We start from the raw sequence: 16017 nt of genomic DNA, 5'->3' as shown, positions 1-16017 counted from the left end.
ATGGTGACTAGTGTTTCAGATACTTGAATTTGGTATCAAGGGCCAGATCAGAGTCAGGCTTAATTGGGGGGAAGAGGGGAAAAAGCTCAGTGAGCTTTCCTTGCAAGTTTTCTCTCATTTAACTTTGCTTTTCAAATGCTGATCCTTCCAGAAGAAGTCTATGGGTAGGCATGGTAAATGCAATTAGAGCCAACCTGTGTTTCCAGAGCTGGAGCTGTATCATGTATGACACTACAGTTTGAGTTCTGGAAAGGTCTCTGTGTCAGCATGGAGTGCAGAGTGGGCTGCCAAAAGCCTGCCAGGTTCTGCCTCTGCCTTGCAGCTGCCAGAGCTGTGCAGTCATTCCAACACAAGCCAGCAGGTTTAAAGTCACCACAGGGCAGCCTAAGGTGCAATTGCATCACCAGTGATGTATTGCAGATGGGAAAGGTACTAACCATCCTCTGCTGGTTTGCCTTTACCTTAGCAGGCACATTAAAGTTCTGCCAGCTCTCTGGAGTTCTGTAGCCTGACCTGGCCCAGAGTTGTCCCATGCTGTGTACTGAGTCAGCTGGCTTGGAATCGTGGCTCTAAGGGTGAAGGAAAGCAACTGAGCTGTGTGTTTTGGTTTTAATTAAAAATATTGTGGCAATACCTTGAGGGATTGGTGGGTGTTTTTTTTTGCTGGGTATGCCAATATGTTGGTTTTAAATCATCAATCTATTTTCTTTGGACAAATGTGTTTTCCTAAGTAAAGCTCCTTAACAAGGGATGCACGTTCCCACAGTAGCAGAGTTATATATAAAATAATAGCAGTTTAACAAAACTGATGATTTTGAAAAACTGCTTTCAGATCCTTGAATTACAGGTGCCAAGAGGCCAACCATTTGTATAATTTCCATTATTGCATGACTGATGAAAATGGCTCCAGTGTATTAGAAGTAATGTGGGTTTACTCTGCATCACTCCTGAGTAGAATTAATCCAGCAGGACAGCTGCTGGAGGAAGAGGCCATGCATGGGTTAGAGGTGGAAATTTTGCCTTTCAACTGTTTGGATCAGATTACTCCAAACCTTCACAAAGCTCTTTGCAGGCTATTACAGGAGTTGCTGCCATAGTTGATATGTTTCTGGTTTTGGATAAACTGCAAATTAAGCAGAAAAATGTATATATTCATAGTGTCAAATAGATCAAAACTTACTTGTGTGCAAGAATACCTCAGAACTGGACCAGCCGTGCAGAAGCTTATGCACTGCCATGGGCAATATCTCTAAACAAAAGAGACACTACTGGGAGTAGCTGTGTAACACATAAAGAACGCTTACAAGCAATGGCTGTGTTTTGCTGTCAAAGGAGATGGCAAGCGTGCAGCCCTTACGGTTGGCTTTTCCTTTCAGGCCGTGGAGTCCATCCAGGCGGAAGATGAGAGTGCCAAGCTGTGCAAGCGCAGGATCGAGCACCTGAAGGAGCACAGCAGTGACCAGCCCGCCGCCGCCAACATGTGGAAGAAGAAGCGCATGGACCGCATGATGGTGGAGCATCTCCTGCGCTGTGGCTACTACAACACAGCTGTGAAGCTGGCCAGGCAAAGTGGCATCGAGGTGAGGCCGCTGGGGAGGAGCTAGCTAACAGTGGCAGTAGAGAGCAAGGTGGGAAATGGGAACAAGCTGCTTAACCTCAGAGCAGTTATTGTTATGTATTGGTGTGCCTTCCTGCCTAATGTTTATTTCTTATCATTTTAAGCTTGAGTTCGTTCTCCTTCCTTGGCATAAATTGTGTTTTAATGCATTAAATAAGTCGAAGGCATCATTTTTAGTCGCAAATTAAATACTTTTGGATAAACACCTTTCTCTGTTAAAACTCAGATTAATTCTCAAATGTCATACAAAATTTCTTGTTAGAGGCCTTTAGGCTGCTGATTAAGCAGGTGGTGGAGCTTCCCATCTGTCTAGGCCCACTCAGCTGATACGTGTAGGTGACCAGACTGAGCAGAATAGCATTTGCTGATTGCAGGAACAACTGTTCTGTTGTATCATCCTACTGTTTAATGCACTGAGAGAAAGGCTGGCTTTTACTTGGGAAAAGAAATTTTGATACAATTTGGGTTTTTTAGTAGCCATTATATCTTGCATGATCCTAAGAACATTTTGCTGGTTTGCAAATCACCATTTTGTGATTGTCGCTTTCCTTCTCACTGGTGAGCTAGTTGGTTTTGCTTGGGCTCACAGTGAGTTATGAAGTGTTTGCAGTTTGTGTACCTTGGTGTAGCTATTTTATGCAGACCAGTGAATCCTGATTGTGGTCCTGTGACAACCAGGAGGACATGAAAACTGATTTTTCAAGAATTTGCTTTTTGTCTAGAGAAATCATGTTTTGCAGATTTTAGGTAGCCTTTGCTATTTGATCCTGAGTGGTCCTTGAATCTTGTTTTGATATGCCTGATTGCAGAACGTATGCAACTCTTCTAGTTAAAATCTTACTCTAATAAAGATGCTGAAAGTTGAATTCTCTTACATGAGTTATGTACTTTGCCTTTCTTAGGTGGAATAGTTGAACACATCTCTCTCATTTTGTTGGGGAAAAAATATATTTTTTACTGATGTCAAATTAGAGCATATGTACTTGTTCTTTGTTGTGTAACAGGGACCTATTTGTCATGTGTCTCTTATTCCTTGGCTGCTTTGCTGTCTAATCCTGTTCAGCCAGCAGCAATTTCAGTAAATGCCAAATAGGAAATAGCATGTAGAGGCTGAATAGAAGTGAGAGGGGAAGTGGGTTACAAAGTATTAATAGGAAATAGTCCTGAACAAATCAACTGAAGAGGCTGTTGTGCCTCACTAGTGAAGTAGCCCGTGCATGTGAGTCAGAAATACCCAAGGCAGTGAGCTGGGATAACTGCAGCTTGACTGCTCAGCAGCTCTCCCACTGCTGGAAGATGCTTCCCTCTGTTCTGAGCAGGAGCTCATCTCTGCTGAGTCATCGTGTTACTGCACCTACTAGGTCTGCTGAAAAAGCACTATGGAAATATTTTCACTTTCCTAGCAAGCTCTGTTATGCCTGATTAAGTAATGCTCAGCTTTGGTTTGGCCATGAGCGTGGAAGTCTTCATGACATACTGCAAGACCCTGTGGTGAAAACATCATACTTAAAGCTTTCCATTCTGTTTGTTGAATAGAAAATTTTATGTTGAAAAGCGAGTTTTAAATAAGATTATTTACCTTCTGTCTGCAAGTCTAACTCTTTAATTTGCATAACATCAGAGTAATAACACAGAACACAGTTGCATGTTGAATGCACTGAGGCCTTTTTTGTTCTAGTTCACTCAAATTATGCATTTTAGTCAGTGTTATGGTTTGTTTTGGCTTAATGAAGATAAGACTTCCCTCAGTTTCCCTGATTTGCACTTGGTCTGACTGTATGGCAATCTTCTTTGTGAACAGCTTTTACAGAGTATGATTCTGGGACGTGTTTGTTACACAGAATTTGTGGTTTTGTTGGTTTAGTAAGGCAGCAGCTTTGTTTCTTTTTGTTCCTTTCTTGCTAAAGGATGTGAGCATTGAAATGTTCTCTAATGCTTCCAAAATACCATTTTATTCTCTCATGCCAAGTAATCTTTGTTTACTGTGGTCTCACCTGGCATTCTGATTAATGTCCCCACCACCATTCTTGTCTTGATTTTGTTACGACTGGGTAGACATTATACCCTAAGTAAGAACCTGAAAAAAGTTCTGTTATTGTTCAGCTTGTCCAGCAGCCAGAGGTGAGGTGGGTGCACAAGATAAGCATGGCCCAGTGATGTTCCCTGGTGGCAAAGACAATTGAGCAGCACTCTGGGTTGCACTGGGATCAGCAGCAGCAGAAGGGAGGTCTCCAGCCCCTGTAGTCACCCCTGCTTAGAGCCGGTGGAGTGCTGTACCGGTTCTGGGCTCCCCAGCAGGCACAAGGACCTGTGGGCTCTCCCTGTACTTGGAGATGCTCAAACCCCACTGGAATGGGAAAGATCCCAAATAACCTGTTAGAGGTGACCCTGCTTTGAGCAGGGAGACTACACAAGTTCAGAGATCTGAACCTCAACCATTCTGTGACTGTTCCTCTGCTTGTGGGGCACATGGCTGAGGTGCCCTTTGCTGCTCCTTGGGAAGGCTGAAGGAAGCAGCTTTTTCAGTTCAGTTGTAGCTTGGGGATCCCAGTTAAACACTTTCCAGGAGCTGTTAGACCAGTCTTGGGAGCGAGTCTCAGCCTGCCTGGTTGAATTTCTTGTGTGGCTCCTGAACGTGAGAGACCTGCAGAGCTGCCAAGGTGCTCCGTGGGTGAAGCAGGTCAGAAAGGATTCTGCTTCAGTGACCAAAGGGAAACCATTAAATCACCCCAGTGTTTGGGCAGACTGTCAGCTGTGTGCTATTGGCAAAGATTGACTGTGTGCCATAGTGTACAACTCCAGTAGTTTTTGATGGCCTGTGACAAATTCTGGGCTATTTTCTAAATTAATTACCTCCATAGGAATGATAGGCTATCAAGTCTTGTAATAGAAGATAAGTGCTTAAAAACCATGATTATAAAGTAGGAAGCAAACAGAATGGAAAGCAATGTTGGATGTAAAAAATTACAGGGAAATTTTAAATATCAGAGTTAAGAACTTGCTCAAGTAAGGAATAACTGGGCATAAGGCATTTATACAGCATAAAGTTATGGCAATATAAGAAATAAATTCCAAACATTAAATATTTGTTATATGTCTTTAAAGAAAAGTAATGCTATTTGGGAAAGTAAACCAGAATGTAAGATTAAAATAAAAGCTGACAGTCAAAGACAGAAATGTTTGTGCCAAAGTAAATACGAGGTAGAGGGGATTCTATTGTGGACTTTTTTCTTGATATCTTCTGGCTCCATAATGATGTGAAAAACAGTTTGGGTTGAAGATACAAACTAAATGTTATGGGTTTTTTTGTTGCATATGAATAAAACTCATCAGTATAGGCTTATTAGAATAAATAGAATCAGAATAAGGTCATTATTGCAGTGTAATACCACATCAATATAAAAATGCCTATTTTCATCTGCAGATTCATATTTCCAGCTAGCTGGCAACATTGTCTGTTGACTTCAACTTTGTTATTTCATGTTTTGTTATACTGCTGTCTCATTCCTATGCCATTAATTGATATGCAAATCTAGTTTAGGAAGAGTGGTGTTCCAGTAGGAAGTTGGTTTCTGTTTGTAGATAAATTTTATAATTAAGCTATGTATATGGTACTTAGTGTACTGTTTCTGGAGGTGGTGGGGTTTAAAATTGTATTTGTTTTTCCAGCCCTTTCCTTAATGGGCTAGGAAGAAAAAATAAACATGTAAAGTGTCTTTACATTCTTTGCTTAATTATGTATAGCTGTAGTGATTTTTGCCTGTAGGACTGAAAACAAACCCAGATTCTGAAGCTTCCAGTCTCCCTTATCATATGCTGTAAATCCTCTTTCCATCTTTGCTTAGCTTATTTTAGTAAAAGGCTGTATCTCCTTGCCTTACTGCTCAAGCTGTACAAAAGCTGAACAAGTGGCAATGGTTTTTCTGTGAAGGATAGCATAAATTCAACCTAATTATTGGTGTGTTGGGGCAGGGAGCAAATTATTCAAAAATCTGTAATCCACTGAGGAACAGAAGAGTTACTGCACCCTGGGCAGGGTGGGCAGTGACACTGGAATGTGGACAGTTAAATGCTTGAGTTGAAAAAACTCTTAAATGACTTAAAAGTTGTTAATTTCACCTTAAATCAGGGATTGTGTATATCAATTAAAATTCTGCCAATTAATGTTCTTAGATCAGTAATTAAGTACATGCATCATCCCTCAAACTTAGTTAGCCCTTTGCATTCATACCACAGTGTGCTTTTTGCTTTTGAGAGCTGAGGGGGAAATGAGTGTTCCATTGACTTAAGGAGTTTGGTCTAGACATATGACCATTGTCATCACTGATTGGTATTAGAAGGGCTTCTTGACACTTCAGGTATTGACAATAGACACAGTCCCAAAAAGATAGTAATTTTCTTGAAGTGGGAGTTCAGGTCTCCAGTTATTGTCAATGGTTTCCTTCCTGAGCTGAACTTCTATATCTGTGGTAATGGTTATTCACTGGAGAATGTCAAAACAGGGCAGAGACTGAAAAGCCATTCTACAAGTGTTTGTCTTTCAAAGTAGTAAATACATTTATTTAAAAAAAATTCATTTTGTTTAAATAAGGAATAGTAGTCATTGGAAAAATTGATTATCTTCCATTTTTCTCTCCCTCCCTTTTGGTCCAGTTATTCTTTTTTACTGCATCATTGCAGCTTCAGTTTCTGTAAAGCTGTTTTTGGAGGGATTAGCCTAACTAGAAAAGATACCTGCTACAAATTCAAGCATGTTCCACTCTCTTAATTTTGTTACAGAAAGCTGTGAAATATTATTTGATGTCCTGTGGTATAAGAGAAACTTGAGCTTCATGGCTTTTGACCAAATATCTGATCTCTTTCCTATTCTTTATCATGTTCCTATTTTCAACCCCAAAGCTGAATGTTCTTTCCTTGCTTTAGAAAAGTGTTCTCAGCACTGTGATATGGATCCTCCAGCTGACACCTCAGTAGAATACTGCTGAAGGATTTCTGTCTGCTACAGGGCAAAATCTTCCTGAAGCTGCTCTTTTTGAAGTAATCCATCCCCTGAAAAACTGTTTCTGCTTGATAACTCTCTCAGAAAATGGGAGATAGAAAATAACCTGCACATTTGAGATCACAAAAAGGAGCAGTATTAAGTCTTAACTCAAAAAGTTAAAAGCTGAATAAACACATTTTTTAACAATCATACAGATGTGCCTTTAGAAATCCTCCTTGTTAAGATGCATAGTCTGAGAATGGCTTGTAGGCAAACACACACGTATGTATTAAAGTAATTAATCAGAACACATTTATATTCATAACAATTCAATTTCAAATAGGTAAATAATATTCATCGTAATGCTTGAATGTATTATTTACTTTGCTGTCATGCAGAACACAGCCAAGCTGACTTTCCAGATGCAGGCTGAGTGGTCAAAGGTGCCTTTTGCCAGGAGCTATTTGTGTCCCTCTCCTGTGACTTGCTGTTCCCCCCCAGGAGATGTTCCAGGAAAACTCTGTGTGAAGGAACTCCTAAACTGGCAGAGCTCATTTAAAGGTGCCAGGATTTAGCTTGTGCTGCTTGGAGTTACCTGCAGTACCAGGCTATAGAGAGCTGCTTGGAAACTCCTTTAAACGTGTTTTGGCTGTACCCAGTGTAGGCATGGCAACTCTGAGTGGATTGCTGTAATGAATGTCTGGGTGTGTTCGTCTGAATTTGAAAAGTGCTGCAATTCCTGCACAGCCTTACATCTGCAGTTTGTCTCAAGCATCTTGAGGAATTAGAATTATGTAAATGTGGAATAGTCAAGATTGAAGCAGAATAACAAACTTCCTCATTACGAATCATTTGACACTTCAAAAGCCAACAACGTGAATTGTGCTGTGATGTTGAACATGTTTTTTTTCAGTCTGTTTAGACTAAGTGGGTTACCTGTAGTGTATCATAACTGAGCTAATTTATTACAAAATACTTACTCTGGAAGGCTGCTGATGCAAGAAAAATTCTTGAATTGAAATTCTATCTAAATGGGGAATGATGATGTCACCTGGAGATTACCCAGGAGTAGAAGAGGTTTGGGTTTAGTTATGCCTCTTCTTACTGTCCTTTCTTCCTGCCAGACATTCCCTCAAAGTATAAATCTTACCTCACATTTAACGCTTGCTCTTACTGCTACATTAGATGACAAGATAATGTTTTGTTAGAGTGTGTGTAGCTGCTAAGACAGACTGATCCTGCGTGGACAAAGGCTGCAGGGCTTGTGCTCCTCTAGCAAAGGAATGGTGCCTTTCCTCTGCTAGAAGAGGCTATGACAGAAAACGAGGCACTTTTTTTCTGCCCAATGATGCATCTTAAGCTCTAGAGGCTTTGTCACACTACTGTAGTGTAGTCATTTATTACTGCACTTAGCATGGTATGACATGCTGATGGGTAAAGGTGCAGCCGTTTGCTGAGCTACAAAAATTGCTGAGGCAGGAGCAGAGGATGCGTTGGGAAAACAGATTGCTAATAACCAACCTCAGTGCTTGCTCCAACTCTGAGGCTCTTCAAGCACTTTATGTCCTTGAGTGAAAGGAGCTGGATGAAACACTTCTTTGTGCTTGGCTCTGGAGCAGCCAGTGCCAGGATACGGATAGTTTTGGTGACCACACTTTGGAGAGCTGTTGGAAAAACTGGATGGAGGGACAGGATCACTGGAGAATGTTATGGGTGGGTGCTTTGGGTATGTGTGAGAGCAGAGGTCAAATACCGAGGAGTTTTGTAATCTAGTCAGAAAAATAGAAGTTGGACACAAGTTTAGAGCATGAATTAATCACTAGAACTAATTAACAAAAGTACCAGTATCCTCTAATGCTGCACAACCTTGCTCTTCTGACAGACACTAAGTGTAAGATCCTGGGATCCTGCAAAAACAACCAGACAGAGCTAAAGGTTGGTGCTGTGATGAGGGTATGGAAGATGCTCTCATGTGAAAGCTTGACTGTACACCATGGGTACTCTGTTTACTTGGTAGACAAAAACATTTCTGCCTCTTCTGTTGATAAATCTGTGGTTTGGCTGTCTGTTTTTGCATTTTTCCCCAATAACTAGCTCTGCAGCTGCCTTTGAGTAGGACATTCTGTCAGTTACTCTCTTTAGTTTCTCTCTAATCCTGTTAATGTGAGTAGCATCATAACACTTAATATAGCTTAATGATCTTCAGACCATGTTATTTTATGAGCAGAGTAAGGAGGCCCTTTACTGTTAATTTGTGCCCTACTTTAACTGGTCTTCAGTAATTGTGGTGTTGCTGTATTGTCACCACCTCTGCCATTATTTTCTTAATTTGTGTCTCCCTTCAATGTTAGTGCAGTTTATACATGCTGTGTTGACTTTGAAGGAACTGTTAGTCCAGCAGCCTTGGATTGTGCTCCCAATTCCTGTTACTGCCATCACAACCACCTGCACTGCCCCCTCTTCACCTGCACCTGATTTTTGCTTCCTGCACTTGTTTTCAAGTAGGCAGTGTGACTGTGCTGCTCTCCAGGCTTCCTGCTCCTGCCAAGTGATGCCTCTTTCACTGCTTCCCACTGTGGAAATGCACTGATCTCTTCTTTCCTGTGGTCTTACCTTGCAACTGCTTGTGTTTGCTTCTCCCTGAGCTGCGGAACAGCAATCACAGCCTGACATGGTGCCTGCATTGGCTGTGTGTTCATCACAGGGGAAGTTTTAACAAATGAATATATTACTACAGAAGACCAAATTGACCTCTTTGTAACTGTTCATTAGTGCATTTCTATTTCACTTCCATAGAACTCAATTGTACTGAAGGTTGTGTTGCTGTGGAGAGTATGAGAGTAGTCATTAAAAGCTTAACACAGCTTTTTCTGAAGTTGTTGTTTGAGTGACCTAAGTGTTCATTGTATTTCATACACAAGTAGTTTACCATGCTGCTGAACACTGGAGTGCATCAGCAAAGGCTTTTTTATGAGGGTAGTGCTCTTGTGCATGTAATGTGTACAGATAGACAGATAGTCAATCTTACTAAAGCTGTTATTGGTACATACTCTTGGCAATGAGCCACTGATAGCTTGAGGCATACTGGCCTATTTTCAGTTTCATATTGATGTTAGTAAGCAATTAAAAATAAACAATTTGCATTTTTGAAAAAATACATAAACAGCATCCTATGATATTATGAATTGCTTATTTTATACAACACATAGCCTATTTTATGATGCTTTTTTCCATTGAGGATACTTACTTTTCTACAAAATGCTGCCTTTTCTCACTGCATCAGATCTTTTATTTTATCTTAAGCCTAACATTTCTTTTTTGATGAATTAATCTTGTTTTGAAAATGGCTTATAGGAGATTTGAAAATATCAAGTATTGGGTGTTCTAGTACCCATTTCTGGTTGGTTTTGTGCCCTGTTAAAGATTCTCTTTTCTAATGTGAAATATTCTGGGGGTTATATTAATACACAAATGTTCATATGAATTAGAAGGGATTTTATCACACATTCCTTCTGATAGCTTTCCAGACTTGTGACTGGAGATCTCATAAAGTAAAAGTACTTCAGCTCATGTGCATAGCGAAGACCACTGGAGAGGAATGACTTGACCTGATTGCTCCAAATTTTAAAATGTTACATAAAACTCCTCATGTGAACACTACATGAATTTCTGTAGTTATTTTACTACTGCAGAAAAGATGGTTTTGTTCTTTTTAAGTAATTTCACATACGATCTCATGCGAAGTTGCTATTTTTGTTGCATCTGGTGCTGAAAATTCTGAGCAGCTTTCCTGGTGAATTTAGAGCCACACATGTAGAGCTCTGGGTTTTTTCCAGCTCACTGCTGAATTCTCTTAATTGTGCACAGTCTAAAGTTACAGCCTTTGTTTGGCTTTAAATTCAGTTTAAAATCACATTTTTATATATATTTGCCAGTTTGGTTCACAACTTTAGAATAGATGTAGCTGTGTTTAATTTTAAATTCATATGAAGCTTATATATCTGCCAGTTAAAACAAATTACCTAACTGCCTTTATACATACCTTCTCATTATTTCACAGCTATTATTCCTCACAATATTTTTGTGAATCACTTTTTCTTTTCTGTGACACAACCACATAAATTCATTAAGTCCTGGGCCCATTTTATTTGTTCTCTTAGTTTTGTTGTTTCAGACTAGTGTTCATTTTTGCTGCAGTCTTTATCTCCAGTGAGGACAGGCCCTGCTGAGGAGCGAGCCCAGCCCATCAGAGCTCAGCCCATCCCTGCTCACACTCAGCAGAGTCCAGAGGCTGTTCAGAGGAGGGGATGTGCATAAACATGTTTGGGATGTTCTCACGGAGAACCCATCTGAGCAAATGGGATCCAGCTTTTATGTTGGCCAGGAGTATGTATCTAGTAATCGTCATCATAAAGGCATCCTCATTCCTCACAGGATTTTATACCTAATAATTGGAGTTCTGTGCAGAATCATGGGGTTGGTAACCTCCCTCCCTGGAGGCACTTGCAGCTTAAAAAGAAGCCGTGATATTTTAAAAGCTATATATATGTAAATCAGGCAGAGCACAGGGTGATGGATAGCTGTATTCTTGTTTAAATAAGTATCGCTGCTTTCACTGGAGTGACTTTAGCCTTCATGTGCAGTTTTCTCTAATGAAATGTCTTTCTCTGGAGTTTTCACTGTTGTAATGGAATTAAATAGTTCTTTTATGATAAAGTTCACCCAGTGTTGAGATAGTTACCCTTCTAAAACCTGGTTAGTGACTGTTGTATAGAAGGGAAAGTTAGTTCATTTAGTCCAATACCATTTTTTAAAGCAGAAATTATGAAATCCATGTGGCACTCCCTGGTTTGTACTGTGCTTCCCCCCCTGAGTTTCTGGGTAATTGTTACCAATACTTAATGGGATGTATTCTCCTCCTTGAGACATTTGAGGCTATTTTTCAGTACAGCTGTAAAATTAATGAAAGTTTCGTGTAAATCAGTCTTCCTGCCCAACCTCAGGTAATTGTGTATTTGCAATCAAGTGATTTAGGCAAAGTTCTGACAAGGCACAGAGGCTGGAAATCTGTGCTAAGAGTTATGGTTTGATCCAGCACTGAAAAAATCAGAGTGTGGGGAAGGGTTCTCCTTATTCTGCAGCACGGGCAGGAAAGTATTGCAGCCCCCATTTCAGTGTGAAATGAAGGGAGATGTTTCTGTTGTAAAGAGGGTAATTAAAGAGTTTAGAATTCCTCTTTAGTTTATGTACAAGTCAGAAAACATTTGCAATGGTGCTGAATACTGTCATTTCAAAGGGGAGTGTGTGGCAACAGATTTCTTGCTTCTGCTTTTCCTGCACCTGCAAAATCAAGTGGCAGTATTTCTCTAAAACTGTGTATTTACATTTACTTAATTTTATATGTAAATTATATAAGAGAGGCACTTTGTAGCAGCCTGTGAAATCTTAATCGTGTTTTGGGAGCTGAGAAAGACCATGTTTCTGTATGGTCTGCAGCCTGTGCATCTTGGAATTGCAGAATACTTTCAGAAGGCTGTTCAGGACTGGAGTTTTAACGGGGATTTGTTTTGACTGGAACATGAGACACTTGTTCCAAATGCTGATCTGGTTCCTGCCCATCCAGGATGAGGCAGACAAGTTGTACTCCTGACTGGGCTGTGTAGCAGAGCTGTGCCAGTTTTGATAAATCCTCTGATTCTCCTTTCTTCTGTTTCCTTAGTCCTGGCTAAGGAGGAAGCACCAAGAGCAGGCACTACCAGGAAAGATAGGAAAGTATGGTTGGATTAAAAAAACAAACCTGTGTGGCATGTGGGGTTTTGAAAGGTTTATTGCCCAATTGTATCTTAGTATTTTTGTAGTAATCGGTCTGCATGATTAAGATTTCTAACTGCTTATAAGCAAACGCAAAAGCTATTCCTGTCTCTACAAAAGGATTTCTTAATGCCCTTTTATATTGTTTCTTAACTTTCTATCAAGTGAACAGAGAAGAAAATCCTATTTATTGGTGCAATTTAAATGTAATTGTTGGTTCTGAAAGAAACTCTTTTAATTTAAAATGTTCTCCTCTGTTTTCTGGATACATAATGTCTATTTAATAGAGAAGGCTGCCAAGCTTTGACTTCTTTTGGCAGCCACGAATCTAATTAGCATTTCTGTTACATAGAACCTGATTCATTTTAAATTTTCAAATGCAATGTAGAAATTCTCTTTATTGAAGAGTTTTGTCTGTCTCAGCAGCAATTGCAGTCTTTTTGCTCATAGTAGAGGGCTGCTATACCAACACCTGATTGATAAATACAGATAGCTGGGATTCTCTCACCAGCTCGTGGGCTTATAACAAATGCTGCCCTTATGCTTCTTTATTTTCTTTTGTAATGAAGCTTAAACTCTAAAAAGCTAACAAATGAGATTAAACCAGTGATTTGTTTCTGCTTAGCACATCCAGCCCTTTTTTGATGTAAAAACAAATGGTTTTGTTTTAATTTGGTGTAAAAGCAAATGCTGTTCACTAAGAGAGCACATAGCTCAAAGCTTGAGGAGATGCATGGAGACGTTATTGTTTGTAACTTCAGTGGAATTGTCTTCCCACTCCAGCTGTATGGAAGGCAAGCAGGATAATTAACATGACTGCATTATGTGTTACGCTACTTACACAGAGGAGTTAATGGGCAAGAGGTTTTTATATGGTCACCTTATGATGCACAGGGGAGTAATGCACTTTCCTTCCACTTGAGCATATCATCAGGGAAACTTCAGTCAGCAAAATGATTATTCTCATGTTCTTGTAGGAATACTCTAAAAATACTGTTGTGGAACAAGCTGGCATTCTTTCAGTTCATTTGCCAACACATTGATAAAATAGATTTTTGGTTTTTTAACTCTAAGGGTATGGGAAGAGTCCATTGAAGTCCAGTCTCAGTGTTGTCCTATAAACTTGTAGCTGTCTGGATTCTGAGCTCAATCTGACTTACCTGGGTTTGATACCAGCAGAGCTGCAGGAGGCCCTTTATTCTTTTGATGGTAAATGGTTTTGTTGGTCATACAACCTATAAAATAAATGTTAATGTTTTGGTTTTAAAATTCAAGTAATGAGAGAAAGATTTAGTAAAAGCTGCAAGTTCTGCTGCACTTTAGAAATAGATGTGGTTTGTTTAAATTTCTGTAAATAACCATTCTGCTAACCCTAATATGATTTAGTTCACTTCCCAGTAGTATTAGACTTCCTGTATTTATAAGGAAAAGCTGGCCAATGGAATGCCAGATGTGAATGTGATGTATAGCTGATGCTAGTTCTGGTTTTTCTCTTTTTTTCTCTTGCAAGGTAGAACTTCTAAGATTAAGTGTATTCAGCTATTCTGACAGATTGAAATGCCATCTATTTCTGAGAGTAGTTTAGTTCACTAGAGCTATGGTAATATTTGTGATGTTAAGCATGTCAATTATATAAAAGTCTGCAAGACTCAAGGGTTAATCTTCGTTTTCTTTTTTGTTTTGTTTTGTTCTATTCTGTTATGTAACTAGACTCAGAGAACTGTTGTCACTATCAGAACATTCCAGTCCATGGAAATATCCTGTAATGACTTTTTTGCAAAGTACGGTTCTAAAATCCAGAAGTCTTGAGAACAAAGTCTTTTGTGTCTCTGTATTCCAACTTAGTTGAAGAATTGTTGTGTGAAGTATGAGTACAATTTAACAACATCTTCCTTCCTTTTTTGTTTTTTGAAGGATTTGGTAAATATTGAGATGTTTTTGACTGCTAAAGAAGTGGAAGAGTCATTGGAAAGACAAGAGACTATGACTTGTTTGGCTTGGTGTCATGACAACAAATCCAGACTCAGAAAAATGAAGGTATGAAAATACAACATGTTCATATTTTGCTTCATTTGTTGTCTAAACTACTTGGATGCTGGATGTGGTCAGTGTGCTTTAAATTACAGGTCTTGTATAAAAGTAAGGACAGTAAGTATAAAATGTTCTTAAAAGGCATAGGTAGTTGGAGCTAAACAGTCCCACAAATGTCAGACCTGGAAGTGAGTGATAGGTCATCTTCTGGATTCAGTGTTGTCTCAACAAATGATGCTCAAATAAAATAAAATACTCAGTTGGGTTTAGTGTAATCTGAAAACAAAGGGCGAAACATGTAGTGTCTTAATGCATGTAGACTTAAATTAATAACTCTGTGCATCCTGCTGAGACTTTAACTCTTAAAAATGTGTCTTAAGAATGAAATTAGGTGAAATTCATTCATAATCTCTTCTCTCAGGTTTAAAATTTCTGAGAGAAATTTGATGCAGATTTTAGTCTTAGTAATTTTTAACTCTTGAATATAAGATGACAGAACTTGAGAGTAAAGAATTCACTTGCTGTGAGAAAATACAAAAACAAAAGCTGGAATCTAATCAAGCAATAAACACAAAAGTCTTCCTCAAGCCATCCAGTACCATGGGCTGAACATGCTGTGTACTTGTTGCTGTGCAGTCCACTTAAATTTCCTTGTCTCTTAAATTATGCATTTCAAAACATGCTGGAATCTTTTATAGGGCTTGCAGAGATCTGTTTTTAACTGATATTGACCAAAATCCCTGCCTCCCTGAAAGAAGTTTTTATCTTATTTTTTAAACTAAGTGCTTTCTTTAACCAAAAATGTTTGAGTGCCCTTAACAATAAGCAAGGAGTGACATTCTCTGTCACTCAGGGGTGCCAAACTGAGATGAAGATGGGATGCAAAAGTCAATGAGGCAGTGATTGTTCTAGAGAAAATGCTGGTCTTGTTATGGAAACCATTAAAGGAAAACCAGAATTGGTATCTAAACCACATTGTATAATTATACTGCTAAAAAAAAATCCCCCTTGTGTAATCTTAATGTTAAGTAATACAAGAAATATAATCTGAACGTTTTGCTTTTTCATCACCAATTTTCAACAGGCAGTAAATAAGGAAGACTCTTCCCCATCCTCTTTTTGAAAAACAAAGTACAACAAAAATCTATTTCTGCAAGCCTTATGCTTTTTTAATTTTCTTTTTTTGTTTCTTTTTTAATCAAACAAAAACCAGAGCTAAGGCTGTGAGAGATCAGAGTTGGAAGAAGAGAAATTACTATGCTTCTTTTTGAAACACAAACATTTCTGCTGCGTCTAGTTGCTTAGAACATCACTGTTAATGTTGTAAAGTCCCAGCCACCACTACCTGAATGCAAGCCTTACCTGAAATCTGAACTGTTTGGTAGCCTGGGAAAGCAGTCCTGTCATCTTTACAGATGTGAGCTATCTGAAATCCTGTGAAGAGCTGCTGTGGGACTGTGTGAAGGTACACAGAGTTGGAATGTGCATCATCTGATTGTCCAGGACTCTGCTTCTAGTTACACCTGTCTGCAGAACCCTGGGGCCACTGGCTTGCACCTCACTTGGAAATTCATTT

The 16017-nt window shown here is 39.3% G+C and overlaps 1 protein-coding gene across 4 annotated transcripts in view; it reads left to right on the top strand.

Moving 5' to 3' along the window:
- MAEA (macrophage erythroblast attacher, E3 ubiquitin ligase) overlaps positions 1 to 16017 on the top strand; it is a 48665-nt gene that overhangs the window by 19757 nt on the left and 12891 nt on the right. For all 4 annotated transcript variants that reach the window (XM_059469745.1, XM_059469747.1, XM_059469746.1 and 1 more), the window contains 2 exons: positions 1377 to 1580; positions 14325 to 14447. In XM_059469745.1, coding sequence (XP_059325728.1) covers positions 1377 to 1580; positions 14325 to 14447 — 327 coding nt within the window. The remainder of the gene's footprint in view (positions 1 to 1376; positions 1581 to 14324; positions 14448 to 16017) is intronic.

Source organism: Ammospiza nelsoni, chromosome 4 (genome assembly GCF_027579445.1).
Source record: "Ammospiza nelsoni isolate bAmmNel1 chromosome 4, bAmmNel1.pri, whole genome shotgun sequence".
Lineage (NCBI taxonomy): Eukaryota > Metazoa > Chordata > Aves > Passeriformes > Passerellidae > Ammospiza > Ammospiza nelsoni.
Note: the sequence above shows the minus strand (reverse complement) of the source record. Positions and strands in the feature narration are given on the sequence as shown.